Below are 19,935 nucleotides of genomic sequence, written 5' to 3'. Positions count from 1 at the left end.
AGCCATATGCTGATCACGGTTCTTCACCTAAGCGAAAATAAATCAGGCAGTGTGTACCTGCGCTGCATTTTTTTTCCCTTAGAGTCCCACTTTCTTCTCCTTTAGTAAAGTTCAGGTCCTGTGAAAATGTTTCTTCTTGTCGGGGCGCAGACTAAACAACAACGGCGTGCTCAGTCCAGGAAGCGCTGCACCTCAGTATCTTTTTGCACTGCGTATACGAAATGAACAGAGGCAAACATTACCAAATCAAGAGGGAGGGGGTAGGGGCAGTAAGAGCGTGTTTTGAAAATTCGAATCTTGTATGTGCCCTGTCCAAATACAACTGAAACAGTTGGGAGGGACCGAACAGTGCGCTCAAGGAATGCTTTGAATCGAAAACCGCCTTGCGAGAAGACGGCGTGAACTGGACGCAGCATTAGTGTAACAGCTTCTCCAGCACTACTGGAGGCGCCGCTCGGGTTCCAAAACATCAGAACTGAAGTTGCCTGTGAGCAAAAAATGGTGAAGGAAACGGAATTTGGGAACAACAGAAACACCGCGTACTGCTGAACGGTGCACTTTTGCTGCGAACCTTCGCATCCCACCACCGCTGGCGCGCTCGAAAGGCCTGCACACGCTGGGTCTCATTACATGGTTTTGCGCACGCCGTGACATCGCGCTGAGCTTTTGTTTTGTGTCCCCGAGAAACTTCCGGTGTCCTTGTATTTCACTTTGCCGGCCAAGTAAAAAAAGAAAGAAAAAAGAAACGCGTTTTGTTCTCGTACATTCAGTGCGCCTTGAACAACGTATATTGTTCATGTAGGAACAGTATACATCGTCCAAACATAGGTACACGTGCGACATCGTAACAACTTCGTTTTCCCCGGTGTGTGATAGTGCCAGATAACTTTACGCAAAGAGCATTTGATAGCTTTCGGCGAGAAAAATGCGGACTGTTCCGTATACTAGTCACAGCTTGAAGATTTTCTTCCAACCGCAACTGCTCAGCATGCTTCGTAGCATATGGTTGCTTGCGGCACCACCGCATCCGTGAGTAGTTGGGGAAGCATTATTTGGCTCTGTGCACAATTAATTTCAAGTTTGATCGCGGAGAAAGTACTTCTATCTGGATTTATCTTGTCCACTGAAAGGTTTTCCTGTGCGGCCATGGTGTAGCAGTTACGACTGAAGAGCCCTGGTAGAATTTCGAAAAGTGTAATGAATCTAGAGCCTGCACAGTCGCCAACAATGCGAACCCAGCAACAAACATATTATAATTTACACCGCTGAAGTACGTACACACCGCTGATGTACGTACACTCTCGGCTTTCTCAAGGAGCCATGCATGCTAATAACACACTGGTGTCTTTTTTCTGCATTTAGACAAGTGGACTCTTTTGTAGGTAACAAACTCTTTATTCGACAAGCTCTGAAGAGCCTCGACGGCTGCCAACGGCGGCGTCACCACGAGACATTATATACAAGGCCGGCCCGTCGAGTCGCCGAACCACGCCGAAGTTGATGGATCCACGGTTGCTCAGCTCGAAGCATGCGACCTTGCCGTTGTCAGCATCATACTGAGAATATCGACAGGTAGCGGACAGACGCGTGACGAACCGCCGGCTGGTCGCGCATAGTTACTTGCATACCCAACGCAAACGATGCGGCGCTGCAGGAGGTCACACGAGCACGCGCTACAGCTGAAGCACGAGCCCGCGAAACCGAGCGCGAGCCGTCGTTCAGAGGAGGAACGCGTTTGCACACCGATCGCTTTCACTCGAGGAACTACAGCTACGCGGCTGGCACGCAGAACGACGCGCTTCTGCCCGCTCTCCGCAGAAGCGTCGCATTCCTTTGGCACATGAGCGTCTATGACTAGAAGGTTTATTCCTCTTTTGCGTTAGGGCGCATGTCGCGCACAGAGAGGAGGAGAGAGAGTCTACAACGTGACATTTCAGCTTGAACTTTTCAGGAGACACGCACCGACTTCGCACCTCATGAGCGACTTTGTATTGGAAACAAGTGGCGCGTCGCGGAAGACACCTCGAACTGCTGGTTCGCACGGACTGCGGCAGGCGTTGACACGCGAAGAAAAGCTCCGCCGCCCAGTCGAAATACACAACAGGAAATTTCTCTCCTAACGACAGTATCTCTTTGTGTCTTTAGACACACTGTTCATAATGCGGCAGAAATCATCGGAAGCTACTGTAGTGCAAGCTGACTACCTGTCGGTGCTGCAGTGTTGTCCTGTCTGATCGACAGCAATTTATGTCGTAAGGGTGGCGTACCGTAACGATGAGGCGAACTCGGTCGGTACGACAAGAAAGCCTGTATGACAAGCTGACGACACAAGATTGCTTCGCATTTTGGGACATTGTTTCAATTTTCGACTGGATTGTGGGTCGCCTGACGATTGCTTCTCGCTGCCACAGCGATAGGCATTTTAGGCGCTAAACTGCAGGTAAGAATAATGCGCAAGACTGTTGTACTACATCACAAGAAGCCGCGGGAGCCGCCCTTTGAGCGCACTAAACCGACATGTTGACCTGTGCGCTTGTTGGTCTTTGACGGCTTATCAACTCCACATTGATTGGTACTTGCATACGATGTGTGTTAGCCGTCACGGGCATGTTAGCGTCCTCAGCGTTAGCAACTGGACTTTCACCCTGGCACAGCATTAATCCTTCAGACTAATCGCTGCCGCAGTTCGCGCCCTCTGGGCGGCTCGAGCCAACATATGCCGCTTGCGCCCTGTAGCCGAAACAGCATGGATAGGTACGTTTAATAACAAGAAAAAAAAAAACATTTTCCGAGTACCGCGATTCGGTCTCGATGCTCAGCCAGCACTAGGTTGCCTGAATGCACTCTGGTCCTGGCTTCCACATTTACCGTAATAGTGTCTCTCTCCAGCGTCATGAACAATACCGCGGTACTGTGGACCTCACATCCATAGCCACAAGAGGCCAGTCACCTTTCGCATAGGCGCCACTAAATGAACGTGCTTTGCTATTTAATGAAGTGAGACAAAAAGACAAGGAGGCAACAAGAGGTTATCGTGTGTCGTCGTTACTTCTATGAGTCTGGGCGCCCAGACGTGAGCAAAAACAAACTCCGGGCCCGTATTCACAAAGCACTTCATACGCGCTATTGCGGTCCGTAAGAACACGTTTCAGCCGATCGTGATAGCAAATGTGGGATGAGTGAAGATGGCCGTTAAACAACGAACCGTTCCGTTTAGCCCCGTCCCGCACCGAATATATACGCCTGCAAACAACGAAGAGCTTTGCGAATTCAGCCCCTGGTTTATAACTTTTTGAACAACTCTATGAATGCCTTCAAGCGTGTCTTTTTCTGTTCTTTTTGGCGCTGATGTAAACTGTACAGGTATTGCAATGCTTCCACTCCACGCGACCAAGCAGGTCTTCGCACCAAAGTCTTCAACGTCTAGAACATTCTTTGACAGGTTAGCACCAGCCGCTCACGAAAGAGCCAGTAAGGCCACTCAAGTCGCGCACCGCAGCCGCTACGCGCTGCAAGTGGCTCGGACAGTTATGGCACAATTTTTTGCCCTTGCTGACAGATCCAATCAGCTTAGGCGAAAAAAAAGTTGGCAACTTCTTTTTTTTCCACCCATGTCGCGACTACAACCCTGCTTCCGTCATCCACACGCAACAACATTCTAAAGCAAAGAATGGTGGCTGCTTTGCGTTAATTGGCCCGTTAACTTTCTTTACCTACCGGGGAAAGCCACGCAACCTGCGCGAAACTGCTGCCGCCTTTGGCAGTTTCTGTTACAGAAGAGGAGCACAGCGCTCTTTAACGTATGGACGCAGTGTCTGCTGTTTTCGCAAATGTCTCGCCCCGTCCTGGACCCATTGCAGCTCTGAGTCGCTCTTGAAAACCATTTGCTGTTGAAGGGAGCTTTGCGAAGCGAGGGACGTCCCCGCCGGTGTCCGCAGAAGCAGCACTGCCAAAGGGCGCGTCCCCCACTGGTCCGCCAGCGTGGCAGCAGAGGTGGTTGAGCCCTGGGGTCCGCACGCGCTCGGTTCACCGGCGACCACTTGAGCGATGCGGGACCGCCGGCAAACCGGGGCTCGGCGGGGCCGCGCCACCCTTCACCGGGTAGTGGCCGCGGCACGGGCTAAGCCGCGGTGTACGTCGTCCGCCGGGTAGCTGGACGACATCTGGTCGCGCGTTTCCTGCGGCACCTGGCGCGTCGGTTCCGCACTGTATGGGCCCGCGTGGCCCAGCATCTCGGGTTCCATCATGGTCTCGTCCTCCTGCACAGCCATCTCTCTCAGGATGGAACACGCGTGCATTGCGCTAACTCATGCAACGAACCATCAAACGGAGGTGGGAAATTACAAAATTACAACGAAGCACCAATTTGACGGACGTGGTCGCTTGGAAGCCACCCAGCCTTTCTATAAGTGACGTTGCACAAGTAACCTTGAACACAAGTGAACATGTAACGATCGTGTGTTTCATTGGAACATCGTGCAATGTCTTGCGCTCAATGACCTGAGCTCTACTGGCAGACGGGACGCTGAGAAGTAAATCTGCCAACGTCTTTAGAGGCAGGTGATGTGCAAACCTCTCTGAAGCTTTTACTGGCGCTATGAGTTACGCTATGCGTGAAAAGACAAGACCACAAGTTTTGTACGTAACTGCGCTGCGTCTGGCTCGCCACTTTGAAAAGCTCTGACTCGTCTTTGACCATGGCCTTTCGGCTCACATGCCAACCGGACGTGCGCCGTTATGGGCGCCAAGCGCTGGGCAGATGGCGTTGCGGATGTTTCAGTTTCCTACAGAATCTGCCGACGCCAGCCGCTTGGGCTACGGCAGAAACGAGACGATTTTCTGAATAGCAACAGACGCGCGCGTGTTTAATGCCTTACTTGAACACTGTGCTTGCTCGAACCTGATAAGCAAAGAATTGCCAGATCCACGTCATCGTTCAAACGCATGCGGATACGGCGGGTCTGGAGGGCGCGCCTGGCCAGACACCACACGCGCTCTCCACACTGGTCATGACAATGCAATCACAGTTGTACCAACTCCCGGAAGGTGAGTGCTAGTTTCGGTTTCAAGGAAAATGTGCGCTCCTAGCGGTTGCCGAGCATCCTAAGATCTGGTGGAACAAAGTAGGCGTGGATGTTCGCATTTCTTCTCATTCACATCTGTTTAGAAATGAAGAAATTTGAGCAACCAGAAAACAATTCTTCTTTCTGTTTGGCTATTTTTTTATTTCTCTCTTTGTGAATTTTAAATCGGACGAAGCGCGGGAAGTGGTTGACTTCGTGCGTCCGTCGAGCTTGCCTCCGCTCACCCTTGCCACTCGCTCAGCGATATCACAAGTCGGATCGCGCTCGGTCATCTGCTTCGGTTAAATTAATTAAATTATGGGGTTTTACGCGCCAGAACCACGATCTGATTATGAGGCACGCCATAGTGCGGGACTCCGGAAATTTGTGCCACCTGGGGTTCTCTAACGTGCCCCTGAATCTAAGTACACGGGTGTTTTCGTACTTCGCATCTGCTTCGGTTATCGTGCAAAGTATGAAGACGGGAAAGATAAGACTGAGAAACTTGCTCAGGCGTGCAAGGAACGAAAGACGCAAGATACCAGGTCAAGCTAGCATTAGACGAAGATTGCTAAATCGAGGCATCACATATCTTGTGCGGTTCTGTGGTGTTCTAACCCCGGGATTTACGGTTCTGCGGAGTTTTTCAGGTTTCCACAACAGGTAGGCACAAGTATGTCACTCTAATATCTGAACATGTATTCACTTTGCATGAGTAAACTAGCTCTGTACAAGCCTGAGTGGACTAACAGAGCAGTGTCGCTCGACTTATTCATAATGACGGGAGCCCATCTGCTGCCGATGAAGTACTTGTAATGAAGGACTTGAGTGCGTGTTTGTTACGCTATACATGTTGTTCACTCTTTGTTGACATGTGCAGCCAAGGCTAAAGTAAAAACAATAGACAGAGCCGTGATGGTTAATCATTTTTGCGTTGGTTTGGATATTCAGAAATCTGTGTTCCCTTATTATGTACAAATTTCAATTGTGCATGAAAATTGCTTCTGCAGATTGACACTTTTGCACTGCGTGGGGGTCAGCCTTTTTCCAGTAAGAAATGTGTGAATGAAAGCAAAAACGTTCTACTTTTTGTTAGTTTTGGCTGACTGATTCGGGCAGCTTTAGCTGATCCACTTCTCAATGCACGAACAAAACTAACGAATGATGGTACCAGGAAGCTATTTTCTTTATGCTAGCCTCCACTATTCTAGTGGACAAGTTGAACTGTAGCCCTAAACTTAACCACAAGTTAGGAATTTCTAAGCGACTACTTTCACGAAGTGACGAAATGTAATATTTTTAACAGCGAATGTTGGTAGTTAACGATGGTTTGCTATATAAATATTTCTCATTAAAATTACTTCGTGCTGGTGTGTACGAGCGATGCCCCTGTGCTTTAAGAAATGAATAGAAGCTTGCAAGGTAAACGTGGCAAAACAAAAGCGCTTCGTAAAGACGGCACACTTCGGCGGGTTCTGCTCCGCGTTTGGCCAGTGTCGCCGCGCGGCCAGCGGACCTGTAAGTAAGCACGAACACATTCCGCGTAGTCATCTCAACTCAGGTACTCAACTGTGAAACAAACAAAGCGCTATGTGTCATAAGTTTGCTCAGACAGCATCAAGGTGCAATGACTTCACAAACATGAGGCAATTTTCTCACTGGAAATCGAACAGCAATACCATGTGCAGCAGCTAACAGCATTCCTCGCCCCGTGCTACCTCTTTAACACATTTCTCAAGTACCCACAAATATGTCTTATTGCGAAAAAAAATAAGGCTGTTAAAGAAGTTCTTGCCTGGGATCATTGGGACAGAACAGCGTGATTTAAGCCCTTACAAACCAGGCAAGGTGAAAACGTTGTGATTAAAACAACGACCAACGGTTCAATATGCACGAAGCTACGCGTAAAATAGATACAAGAACATGCACTGCGTGACAGCTTGTGCGACAAGTTTACTGGGCCGCATCAAACCAACGAAATCAGTTCTTGCAAGCCTATTGGCAGCTTTAACATGATGCACCTGTACAGTCGGGCACACTTGCTAGAGCAACAAGTGATAGCAGCGGCAAACGACAGAAACTGCAAGTATAGCATTCATAAATTGAGAGAAGTGTCTTTCACCCGCTTGCTGAACTGCGGACAAACCAAACCAAAACATCGATGGGCCGTGATCAACTTTGTTGCTTACCCGTGTAAACGTTATCGAGTGCAACAAATACCGAAATGACAAAAGAAAGCGTGTTAACAATAAATTTCCCGCCGAACGGCGACAAACCATTGCTGCCGTTGCTCCCGCTCATGAAGCCTCGCGTGGAATGATTAGCACCGTATCGCCGGCAATTTGTTGCAGCTATTTGAGCCACGCAAAAAATTGTTCTTCAACATGCCTTGAAACTTTGCCCACCACACACATGCGACGGGTGCTGCTTATCCGAAAACATGAATCAAACAGAGAAGCACGAGCAACGACGCAGAAAACTACGGCGGACGGCTGCCTCCGTTGCCGAGTGCACTTGGCGAGGCCGCCACCAGTGGCGCACTACGCGTTACGCGTTTTGTACGTTCGTTATATCCAGTACAATTGAACGTTATCAGCGTGTAGGCATAATGGTTTGCCGACCTGGCAGCTTCCTTTCAAGATCCGTGGTAGTCGCCCGTGTGGATGAGCAGAGAAACGTTTACATGAGCCACTTGGCACACAACTTTAGCGCGAGCAGCGTTTTAGATAACAAAAAGTATTTTATGCAAGAAAGAGTTTGCATACGGCGCTTCAGGTGCGGGAGCATTAAAGAGCCGCAGGTGGCCAAATTATTACCGAGTCCTTTGCTATATGCCATCTGCCATAACCCCATTGTTGCTTTGGGACTTTAAACCCGTCAGATGTAAGTGTTGCACAAGTTGGTCATTCATTATGTACATTATAGCGCACAGTGTAGAGTGTCCTGTGCGCTATTATGACGCTATACTGTACGAAGCTTTAGACCGATTAAGTCCAATAAATACAACCTCGAAATTCAGTGCGATGGAATGTGAGTGTCGACGGTGCCTGCACCGCTTCTTTTCAAGCAACAGAGATAGGAAATGGGGTGAAGTCGTTCGTAGCATTCTCTTTTGTCAAAATCAAGCTTCAAGGTCAACAAAGCCTTCATTACTGGAGCTGTCTCCAGACGCTGTTTAGGGCCAATGTTGAAAACATAGCCTCCATTTTATGTCTTCTAATGCTTGCGTTCAGTTACCTCACCATCTTCTGTCAGCTATGTTGTTTATGTGTGGCTGCTAGTTTTTTTCTTTTGCAAATTCGCCATCAGTCTACTACTACTTCCTCAGCTTCTTGTCGCTGGAATCTTACGCATTGTCTTTTTACTTCTTCTCAGGTCGACGTTGTTTCATTTTGACATCAGAGTCATTGATCGTCATTGCGTTTTGACTGACTTAGCTCTCCTGGCTTATCACTGGGCCAAAACATCTTAGCCTTCCCACTATCGTCGGTTGAGACGGTTTCTCAGATGCGGTCTTTCTGAACTCAATTTTTCCTTGTCACTCAACAATATCATCTCATCATAATTGCGGCCACTTGGTGCTTCTCATCAAGATTTATTCATTCATTCATTCATTCATTCATTCATTTAAATATACCTTACAGGCCAAAAGGGCGTTGACTAAGGGAGGTTTAGTTATTACAATGAAAGGGCAAGCAAACTACAAAGGAAAAGGGTTACGAAGCAAGTGAACATCGAAACGCAACGCAAGAAAGCAAATTGCAAAATACGAAACAAGGTTCCAAAGCAACAAAAAAAAGGAAGAAAAAGGAATAGAAAAAACGTAACTCAACAGAATACGTTTGCGAAGTAAGCACTAAAAGGGCGTTTGAGTGCGTTTGAGTGCAAGTGAAGAAGAAAATACAACACATCTCAAAATAAGCAAATTAAGAATTTAAACGACGAATCCAAGTAACAGCGCTATTGCAAAAAATGTACCTCAAGCTCAAAGACGTACCTGAAATATTTACTCAAAGATGTACCTCAAAGATGTACTCATAGATGTACCTCAAAGATGCACCTCAAAGATGTACTTCAGCACTCCTCACTTTGGTATATTTGCGTTGGCTTCCTTCCATATTACTAGTTAACATCTTGCAGTTCTCTCCTTTTAACTTGGCTGGCAGGTTAGCACTTGTCAAAGAGGACTGAACTATCCTTACCGCTATACCTTTGTGTCTCGACTCCGTTGGTAAGCTCATGCGTTTTCTTGTTTCGTCCACCGTTAAACTAAATTGCTAAAAAATGTCGTTTTTATCAAGAATCGTGTGCACCTTTAGGCATTCGCATCAGTAAATTTTAATGTCGCGGGCAATATACTCGATTGTGTTTCTGCTATAGGTCCTGAAACCTGATTCTTTCACAAATTTTCTTCAGCACTCCTCGACATTGCATGTCCTCGGCAGCATGTCCTGATCAACGCAGTTAAATCAACTGGTGTCACCATAACTTCTGGCGTGCCTCAAAGGTCTGTTTTGGGGCCGTTGGTATGTTTAGTTGATATAAATGATATTGTGCAACGACTTCAATGTAAAGTGCGATTGTATGCAGACGACGGCGTAATTTATAGAAATATACAATCTGATCATGATGTTAGCTGCATACAGAGTAATTTAACGCAATCCAAGGTTGGTGCTAGAAGTTTGCCATGTTTTAAACAGCACAAATTGTCAACTTGTGTCTTTCACCCGTAAACGGCTCCCTGTGGGATCCATTTATAATTTGGATGGACTGCCTCTTGAATGGGTTGAACACTATAAATATCTTGGGGTCTACTTTTCAGGAAATTTGACCTGTAATAGACATATTGAATACCTCACCTTAAAGTTATCAAGAATGCTCAACCTGATTAGACGTAAATTTCTCCTCCAGGTTTCCTCCAGGTTGCTCCTCCAGGTTTCCTGCATTCTAGTGTGTTACATATTTTCTCAAAGCTAACGATCAACGAAAACGTTGTGCTGCTTGGTTTCTTTAGACCTGTGCATCATCTATATCAGGCCGATAATTGCATATACCATGCATTTTTCCAAACCGATGATGTCCTATATTTACCTATTGTCGCCGCCTTCTGTCAAGAATCCGCATCATGGTCTGCAGCATAAGCGTGATTCCTCTGCAGCCGTCATAATCCTGAATGCTGCTCTTGTATAACGAGACAATTATGCCCAGTTCTCTCCATTCATTTTGGATGAGATATAGTCCGATAATAATCGCACCTCACACTGCATTGATCCCCAGTGTTCTCATCGCCTTGCTGGACTCCAATGTAAGTCCGTCCGGTCGAAGTGATTTGCCGCGTTATTCATCCTTTTCAATGCTACCACTGCTACGACAGCGTGAACTTTAAGAAAGTCCTACATTACTCAACCAATTTTCCTAATATCTTTGTAACTCTTCTCCGTAACCAGCTGTCGTCAGATGGAAATCCAATGGAGGCTCGAGGTGATCAGCAATACGACAAGGGGACTTGTCTTTGTCCTGACGAACACAAGTGAACGTCGGCTCCGGCGACATTCCTTGCTCGACTACTGCCTGGTCATTTTACCTCTCATGTATTCCGAATGTCTAAATACTCGATCCTCTACGAGCTCCCTCGAACTGCTTGGTGTGATTAGCAAGATGTACCGTTGCAGGGTGGGTGTGCCTTTTCTTTCTAGTAGTAGCAGTATAAACCATATTGAAGATTATATCTAGGTACAGTAGGCGGGTTCCTCAGTCCAGTGTCCCACTGGCGATCGAGGCACGCCGGGCTTGGTCGAGAAGGGCCAATTGGTTCTCTAATGTACATGTATCTCCTACCCACTTGCGAGTTTTAAAGATCCTATAAACTTTCTTCCCTTTATTTGTTTTCATATCGTCCTGCGTTTCTTCGTACACAGTGATCTGTCGCGAACTTTTAAAATGAATGGTTGTCCCCAGAAATGTGGGACGTGAGGCAGCGCCCACTCTCAGTGGGCGTCCGGTCAGCGCTGCGCAGATGAATGGGCATCACAGTCTAAAAAATCAAATCTCCCCCGAAAACGTGTCTCGATGAGCGGAGGCCAATCAGAGCGCTACCGCGTCCACTCTGCTTGCAACTTTCGCAAGCGACTCCGCAGCAACCAGCTCGCGCTGTGCGTCGCCGGGGTGCTCCAGTGTCGGCGGTACCGACGACAGTGAAGTGGCCCGGCGGCATCGTCTGCGACCGCAGCCGCTCTAACATTCCGCTGAATATTCTTTTTATACTGTAGAATTGTAAATAAGGAATAAAAACTATAATCTAGAATATTTCTTCTAGCTCACTTGACTGTGCTGTGATCTGCGTGCTTGTCATGTGGCTGGGCATCCTTCCTGGCGACGTTCATGCGACGACGCTGAGAAACGTAACGCCAGAAGATGCCGGTAAAAACGCGAAATGCGGGAGGGGCTTTAGACTATTTCTGCGAGCTCCCACTGAAAAAATGTAACTGCTCAAAAGCCTAGAGCTTTATTTCCACAAAGCTCAAACTTATTGAAGAGTTGTTACAAAGTAAAAGTGGTGTTTTCGGCTAAAAACAAAATAGGTAGTGTGTATTCTAGGGTAAAAAGTAAGGTCGAAAGTAAGGATGATACAAAGAATCAATGTAGTATTAAATATCCGAGTAAGAACCAATTTGTCGATTGCGCGAAGAACGTTGTGTATCAGATTCCTATGACGTGTGGTCATGTGTACGTAGGGCAGAATGCGTGGTGCATTAACACGAGTCTAAGGAAACACTTGTCTAGTCTGAAAGGTCGCCCTACTACGTATTTGGCAATGCATTGTCAAAAACCTGCTTGCTCACCTGGTCTTATAAGCACCGAGATATTGTTTGGGCATAGAAATCAAACCGCGAGACAAATTGTGGAAGCTCACTGGATTGCAAAAATTAAAGGAAAAATGCATCAGTCATCCTTCTGTTTCGTTGTTAGATAAAGAGAATTCTTTCCTGTCATCATATATTTAACGTATTTTCATCCTAAGTGCTCGTTTTTTTGCGCTTTGCTGTTTTTGTGTTGACCGAGCAGCGCTGATCCGCGGCATTTTATCACAAGCGTTGTTATATGCGCTATTGGCGTGTTCTGCTGACTGGATCGCGCAGATCTGTGGGTGTTTAAGCAGGTGGTTCTTCGAAAATAAAACCAGTTGTTATAAAGCGCTCGTCCTTGTGTTGCTCCCTTTCTTTGTTCCTGTTTGTTTCTATGCAAAAAAAAAGTACGTTCCAAAAGGAATCTTTTTTTCCCACATATAACTCGAATTCTCTTTGATAACGGCATTTTATGGAGATATCAGACTTTTCATCTGCGATGCCCATTCAGTTACGCAGAGCCGAGCGGACGCCCACCGAGAGAGGGCGCTAGGTGTATCGCGCCCTCTTCCAGGGTGGTATTGGCTGGACATGCTTTTAAGTGATGGAAGCTCGCAGTGAAATTGATTATGAAGAACGACTGAGAAATATGTTAGAAAGTAAATGGGCTGGGAGAGTGTCGAGTAATATGTACAGAAAAAAGAACATTGATTCACAGTGGAGGAAAAGAACTAGGAAGCTTACCAGCAGGTATGCGGCCTGTAGGGTGAGCAACATGCAACAAATAACGTCAAGCGGAAAGTCAGAGAGGCTGAATTAATCTCATGGGTGGCGGCAATGGAAATAAACCTGCCATGAGTAACTACTTAAGAGGACTAAACGAAATCGGGAAAGAAACAATGTATGATAACTCAAAGGGAAGCTCATGACTTTTCTAAGCGAGATCGGGATGCCTTAGAACACGCAGCACCTATAAAGCGAGATATAAGAAGGAAGAAGAAGCATGTGCTTGCTGCGGTAAGGCTTGGGAAGCGATGGAGCATGTTTTATTAGAATGTGAAGACATCTGCCCAGTGGTCGATTTAGGCACCACTGGCCTCCTTGAAGCCCTTGGGTTCAGCGAGAGCAGGGGAAAAGTAAACATGTACGCAATAGAAATTAGTAAGAGGCGATTGGAATACTGGTGGAAGAAAAGTAGGGAAACGACAAAATACGGAGACATACAAAAGCAAAGTTCGCGATAGCGGGTCAGAAAATCTGGTTGTGGGAGTTTATAGTGCTTTTTTTTTTCTTCTTTTAACTTGGGTAGGACATTAGGCAGTATAATAGCGAGAACTTGGTGGCGCAACCCACCGCCCCGTTCCAAAGGGGACGCTCATAGCATCCATCTCTGGCCATGTCCAGTATAATTGTGACGGAGGCCCGTGACCAGGTTCTGTCTTCATCCCCTTCTACATGAATGGCCGAGCGGACGGTGACGTTGAGCGCCAGCGTCATCTTCGTCGATAGGTTGATTGCGATAGGACTTAGGTGTGTGCATCGTATCGATCTTCTTTGCCTCGGCCTTTGCTCACACTGCTACTTAAGTCCATTCATTTCATCACCAAGTTTTCTTTTTCTTCTTTTTTCCCGAGATATGCAAGAAATTTCTACCAAGACTTCCTTTCCTGCGTTCTCAGTCGCTTCTTTATTTTCCTTACCGTTGCACATCGTCAGGCCTTGCATACATCTTTGGCAAGACGGCTCATCTGAAGACGACTTGAAGCTCAAACCGCTTGATCATTTTGCTTTGTGGTTCTTATTTGGATAAAGTCCAAAAGATGGCTCTTTTAATTCGGTGTCTCATTTCGACATCTGGAAACTCCATGTATTTAATCAATGTTGTCTTCCTTTGTTTGTTCTTGTCGCGTTTTTCCTTCTTAGCAGCCAGTGCCTTCTTCATTCGTTTGATCTGTTCATGATCCTTTCTCCAGCATGAAATGTAATGAATGAATGTACTGCCCCACTCCCCCCTCATTCCTTGGAAATGCTAAGGTACTCCGTTGTCTTTGAGAATAACCGTATAACCTATCCGAAGTCCAGTTTGCAAGTGAAAAGCCTCCTAGCTTTTCGAATTCTTCAGTGTTCTACAGACAGCCATACCCGCCGTTAACCATTGTTGTGTCCTCATTTGTTGGTTCTAAAGTGCCCCTTTCCGTGTCTTCCCATATCAACTATGTCGTCAATATAAAAACCCTCAGTGCTTGGACCATATTAGCCCAGAATGTCGGTTTTACATTACGGATCGTCTGCACTTCTAATGATTTCGCAATGGGGTAATGGTGACTTCTTTTTCAATTATCTCGCCATTTTTGCCGTTTACGCCTACTAGAGTTTCCTTTTTATGTGTCTAAACAAGATGAATTTCCTGCTCCGTTCATTCTGTCCTTTCTCGCACTGTGGAGAAAAATGGACAACCCTCCTCCTGTTCATCGTGTCGGCTGTTCAACCTCGTAATACCATGGTTTCAACGCTTTATACAGAAATCTTTAAGCAATAAAAAAAAGAGCGCTGCGTCCTTTAGTTGCACCCGCCAATAATGCGACAACCCTGTAGCATACTTCGCCAATCCCAAGGGCCATTACGGAACCGCATGTCGCTTATTGAGGATCTATCAATTCTGGAATTGTAGGAAATAATCAAAGGATCTAGAAAATGAAAGGTTTTATAACAGGCAGCCATGGCTGACGCTTTCTCTGAGCTCAAACCTGGCCAGAATGCTAAGCTGACAAACTTACACCGGTGCATATATCATTATGCCATTCATGCCAACAGCACTTACCGATGGCGGTGATCCGGGGAAGACGAAGTGCGCCACATCCTGCGGGAACTGGGGCGGCGGGCTGCGGATCAGGTGCTTGTGCAGGTCGCGGAAGTCATCGGGCGGGAAGAGCATTTGTCGCTCGTCGGCCGCCGCGGGCTCGTCCTGAATCGAGAATCGCTCCATCTGCTGTTGCAGGTAAGGGTTGTCATGACGCGACTGGCGCAGTGCCTCCATGTCCTGCTCCAGGTTGCGCACGCGCACCGGCGACGTGGAGAGCAGTTCCCAGATCCGATCCGACGACTGCGTCATGCTCGGCCCGCCCGCCGGTCGCAGCGAACGCCGCCTGCGATTCGGCCCGCAGAAGGCACGCTAATTAATGTGGTCGCTTAGTTGCTCCAGCACATCCGCAGAAGTAATCTCTCAATGTTTTCTCTATAGATAGAACGTGCATGTGACGTCATGGACGCAGCTTCTCACTGTGCTGGTCCTCCAAATGCAAGCCAGCAGTGAACTCAAATGCTTGCTTACTTTGACTTTCTGTAATAGAGCTGTAAGTCTGCGCTAGTCCTCGTCGTATATGCATCCTTCTTTCGAAGTCCTCGACAACGTTCTCGTCTGAACTATAGTTGGCTCGCGATTACTTTAGCTTACAGCCTATAAATTTACGAGTATGACAGAAAAGAGGCAACAGGATACATGGCGACACAGCCATGCTGCCACCTGCTGTTGCCTAGAAACAGTTATAGCAGTTGGATGTGTGGTTAAGTACATTACGGTGTAACCCCACCACCACGCGTCGTCGTCGTCATTATCATCATCGTCGGTAGTCCAGCGCATGTCTAAAACTTCTCTGCCAGATATAATTAGAGTTCGGATTTCCGGGACTTGTACTGGTTTCGACAAATTTCCCGATATTAGTGTCAACCACGTACACTTATCTACCAAACTGCTTGCACCAGGTTCTCAGCAACATTGTGGTCCCGAAATGTACCGAATTTATGTTAGCTGCCCGTAAAATTACAAATTGTCTAGATTTTCCAGGTTTTCGATTATGTTCCCAACAATTGATCAAACGTGCTTGTACCCTCTTTGCCATTAAGCTGCAAGTAATATTATAACTTTGGCAGAGAGCACTGGTGGTTTCCTCCGCCGATATGCCCACGGCGTCCGAATCACTTCTGCTGTCTATTATTCCTTCAGTATTGCAAGAACTGTGCAAGCACACATTTATTTCATGCGTATCAAGTGTCATGCGGCACTTGCCCAGTGGTTCATGACGAGTATACAGGTTGTCCCACATAACTACAGCCAAAGTTTTAAAAATGAAAGGCACTCTGAACGCGAGTTGAACTGAATGTATAATGTTGGCACTGGTCTAGAGCTACGCAGGCTATTTTTTTTTCCACTTAGGTAATGGATCAGTTATGTTTATTTATTCAACTTTTTAACTATTGCCTGCAGACCCCAAGTGTGATACGCAAAGTTGTAGAGCACCTTGAGAAACCTCTCAATAAATTGTTTCCAACTCGATATATCTCACGTGGTACTTTTTTCCGCGTTCTAAAGAAAGCCCACGAAATATGAGAAAAATACCACGTGACGGGGCGCTTGCGCACTGTTATTGTGCTGCTCTCAAGTGTGCGATGGATGAACAAGGTCGGCTGCATCGAGACTGGCCCGCAACAGGGCATTTACACCGTCATGCGATAAGAGCCGCATGCCCAGATATATCTACACCAGGCATAACGCCCTATCGCGGGCCAGTCTCGCTGCAGCCGACCTTGTTCATCCATCGCACACTTGAGAGCAGCGCAATAACAGTGCGCAAGCGCCCCGTCACGTGGTATTTTTTCATAGTTTGCGGGCTTTCTTTGGAACGCGGCAAAAGGACCACATGAGATATACAGGGTGTCCCAGCTAACTTGGACTGAGATTTTGAAAAAAAAAAACACCTATGCGTTCTTCAAACAGAAATCGTGTGGATGTTGCTGGGGTTTATCAAAATTTACAGTACCATTTTTTTGCTCGTCTTTTTTTAGTTGTTAGCCGAGATAAATTAATTAACTTTTTAAATATAGCTTGAAACGTTCAGGCGTCAATAGGAAAGTTGTGGAGCTTCACAAGTATTGCCCTACCCATAGAGTTTCTCACTACATTACCTAGAGGGAAATCTGGCGCTGCTGCGCGCTGTGGTATGCATGGGAATGCCGGTATATTGTGGATTCGGATTGGCATCGTTCTCGTAGAAACAGGACACCTTGAACATAGAGTTTCTCACTATAACACCTAGAGGGTAATCTGGCGCCACCGTCTATGGGAGTTTCTTAAGGGGGCACCGTGCCGTCATGGGAATGACGGTATACATGTCTGCGAGGCTCGTGTTGGCTGGTGTTGTAAGAGGCTTCGTCTAAAACGTGGATATGGCTACGCAAATAACGCGTTCTCAAAGTAAAATCTTCATAAAATGTTTCCATTCGCGCATATTACATCTTTACTCACCCACGATGCATGACCAAGCGAAGAAAAGCAAGAACAGACGACAAACTGTTTCAAAGCGAGCGCGAACCTTGTCGTCTGTTTTCCAGCTTTAGCGGCCCGCTGATACTTTTTACGTAACATGTAGTCGTACACACAATGACAAGTTCTCATACTTAAACAAAACATGTTTTCGCGTAATAATAAAGCTAAAACAGCTTTTCACGTGTTATTCTAGTAGAAAATGAATCATTGTAACAGACGGAACGCTACTTGCAAAGCGTGTCTTCAAGGTGTCCTGTCTCTACGAGAACGATGCCAATCCGAATCCACAATATACCGGCATTCCCATGCATACCACAGCGCAGCAGCGCCAGATTTCCCTCTAGGTAATGTAGTGAGAAACTCTACGACCTTGAAGACGCGCTTGGCAAGTACCGCGTTCCGTCTGTCACAATGATTCATTTTCTGCTAGAACAGCACGTGAAAAGCTGTTTTAGCTTTATTATTATGCGAAAACATCTTTTGTTTAACTATGAGAGCTTGTTATTGTGTGTACGACTACATGTTACGTAAAAAGGATCAGCGGGCCGCTAAAGTTGGAGGACAGACGACAAGGTTCGCACTCGCTTTGCAACAGTTGGTCGTCTGTTTTGCTTTTCTTCGCTTGGTCATGCATCGTGGGTGAGTAAAGATGTAATATGCGTGAATAGAAACATTTTATGAAGATTTTATTTTGAGAACGCGTTATTTGGGTAGCCATATCCACGTTTTAGACGAAGCCTCTTACAACACCAGCCAACACGAGCCTCGCAGACACATATACCGTCATTCCCATGACGGCACGGTGCCCCCTTAAGAAACTCCCATAGACGGTGGCGCCAGATTACCCTCTAGGTGTTATAGTGAGAAACTCTATGGCCCAACCCAGGTACATCCAACTAGATAGATTTAGCGTGGCCGATTTTATTCGGGAAAAACGAAAGCCCGCGGAGTTAAAAAGTACCTCTTGACAGCGCGCTCTGTGCGCCCGAATGCGCCGCGATTACGACGCTCTCATGAGTGATTTGTAAAAACATCGCCAGCGCTGCGCCTTCCCTTCACTTATGAGAAAGGGCTTCAACCTTTGCTCGGCTCTGACATTACCGGCAGCGGCTGGCGACAGCGCTCCGAAAAAGCGCTTCGTCAGCAGCCGATCGCGCCTGCCGCTAAATAACGCGCCGTCATCAGCCGTTTATTCCGATATGACGAGAAGAGCAATTATTTTTCGAGTGTTAAAGTCGATGGGGAATAGAAGAAATACACACAAAGCATGCATCATACATCTGGAAACTGTGCGAGATGGAGCATAATTTGCTACCACGCCGCTTTTCTTCCAAGCTGTGCCAGCGGCTAGATGCATGTGAGCTCGACTGTCTGTTACTGTCGTGCCGCGCAACCGTTTCGAAGAATTTGTTTGCAGTGCCTAAATCATGCTGTACTCAAGCGAGCAGAAGGCGAACATGGTCTTAGCCTTGGGAGTGGCATGGGTGACAAGAGGATTGATGCCAAGGTATACCGAAATTGGCAATGTGGGGGAAGACATAGTGCGAACACAATTATGAGTTACTTGACGCTGAAAGAAACAGGTAGCTTCAAGAAGACGTGGCACAGAAAGGGGACCATCAGTGAAGAGACTGAAGGAGACAATTTGGCTTTCATGACTGCAAACACTCATTCGAGCGTGCGTGATGTGAGTGGTGATGTTGGCATTTTGAAGTCTTCAGTGCCAAGAGTTCTTAGGAAGGCTGAAATGCATCCGCATCACCTCCAACTGCATCAAAAGCTGCAAGAGAGAGACTTTGAATGGCGGCTTGATTTCTCAAATTGGATCCTTGTGAACAGTGACGAAAATCGGATTTTGTTGACAAAGCGCTCTGGACAGATGGGACAACCTACGCATTACTGGAGCGATACGTAACCGCATTAGGTGGCGAAGACCAGACACCAGTACCAATGGTCATTCAGTTTGTGGTGCGATTTCTTTGACGGAAGAATAATTGGCCCCATATTTTTTGACCACATGTTCACTGCTCAGCGGTACGTCAGTGACATCTTGGAAGGCCCAGTCGAAGATTTTCGCTGTGATCTTCCTCTTGCGTTTTTAAAGCGAACTTGGTATCAGCACGATGGTGCACCAGCTCACAGCAGCAGCCTTACCCGAGTCTGGTTTGACGAAGCCTTCAAACGCCAGTGCGGGTCGGGCGGCATGGACCAGTGGCATAGCCTGCAAGGCCACCGGACTTGACACCTCTTCTTCTTGTGGGGACATGTGAAAGAATGAGTGTAGCGCAAACCTACAACTACACCAGAAGCGCTAAAGGCAGAGATTACTGAGGCCTGCAGCGAGATACCGTTTTGCGTCATCAAAAAAGCTACATCGGACGTGCTGAAAAGGTGCCAATACTGCATTATGGCAGAGGGCGACTTGTTTGAACACATTCTTTAGACAGAAATCACAGCGAATAAATCTCTACAACCGTAATCCATGAAAAGAGCCATCTGTGTGAAACTTTTTTACGACGTGGAAAAGGCACGTAAGTAATATGAAATAAATTCTCTGCCGACAAGTAATGGACAGCAAGCTAAAAAGCAAGCTTCCGTGGCAGTTTACAATTCCTCCTTTTGGGACAACCAGCGTAATTCACACGTCGTTATCAAGCTTGTTATAATGCGTGTTTGCTTGTTGGGGTCTTGCTCCCTAATTCGA

At 46.8% G+C, this 19,935-nt stretch overlaps 1 protein-coding gene across 2 annotated transcripts in view; it reads right to left on the bottom strand.

Moving 5' to 3' along the window:
* Positions 1 to 2,968: 2,968 nt before the first annotated feature.
* LOC135916185 (uncharacterized) overlaps positions 2,969 to 19,935 on the bottom strand; it is a 30,994-nt gene continuing 14,027 nt past the window's right edge. For both annotated transcript variants that reach the window (XM_065449468.1, XM_065449459.1), the window contains exons 3-4: positions 14,730 to 15,054; positions 2,969 to 4,259 (exon numbers count right to left, since the gene is read on the bottom strand). In XM_065449468.1, coding sequence (XP_065305540.1) covers positions 4,095 to 4,259; positions 14,730 to 15,054 — 490 coding nt within the window. In that variant the 3' untranslated portion in view covers positions 2,969 to 4,094. The remainder of the gene's footprint in view (positions 4,260 to 14,729; positions 15,055 to 19,935) is intronic.

Source organism: Dermacentor albipictus, chromosome 1 (assembly GCF_038994185.2).
Source record: "Dermacentor albipictus isolate Rhodes 1998 colony chromosome 1, USDA_Dalb.pri_finalv2, whole genome shotgun sequence".
NCBI classification, from domain to species: domain Eukaryota; kingdom Metazoa; phylum Arthropoda; class Arachnida; order Ixodida; family Ixodidae; genus Dermacentor; species Dermacentor albipictus.
Note: the sequence above shows the minus strand (reverse complement) of the source record. Positions and strands in the feature narration are given on the sequence as shown.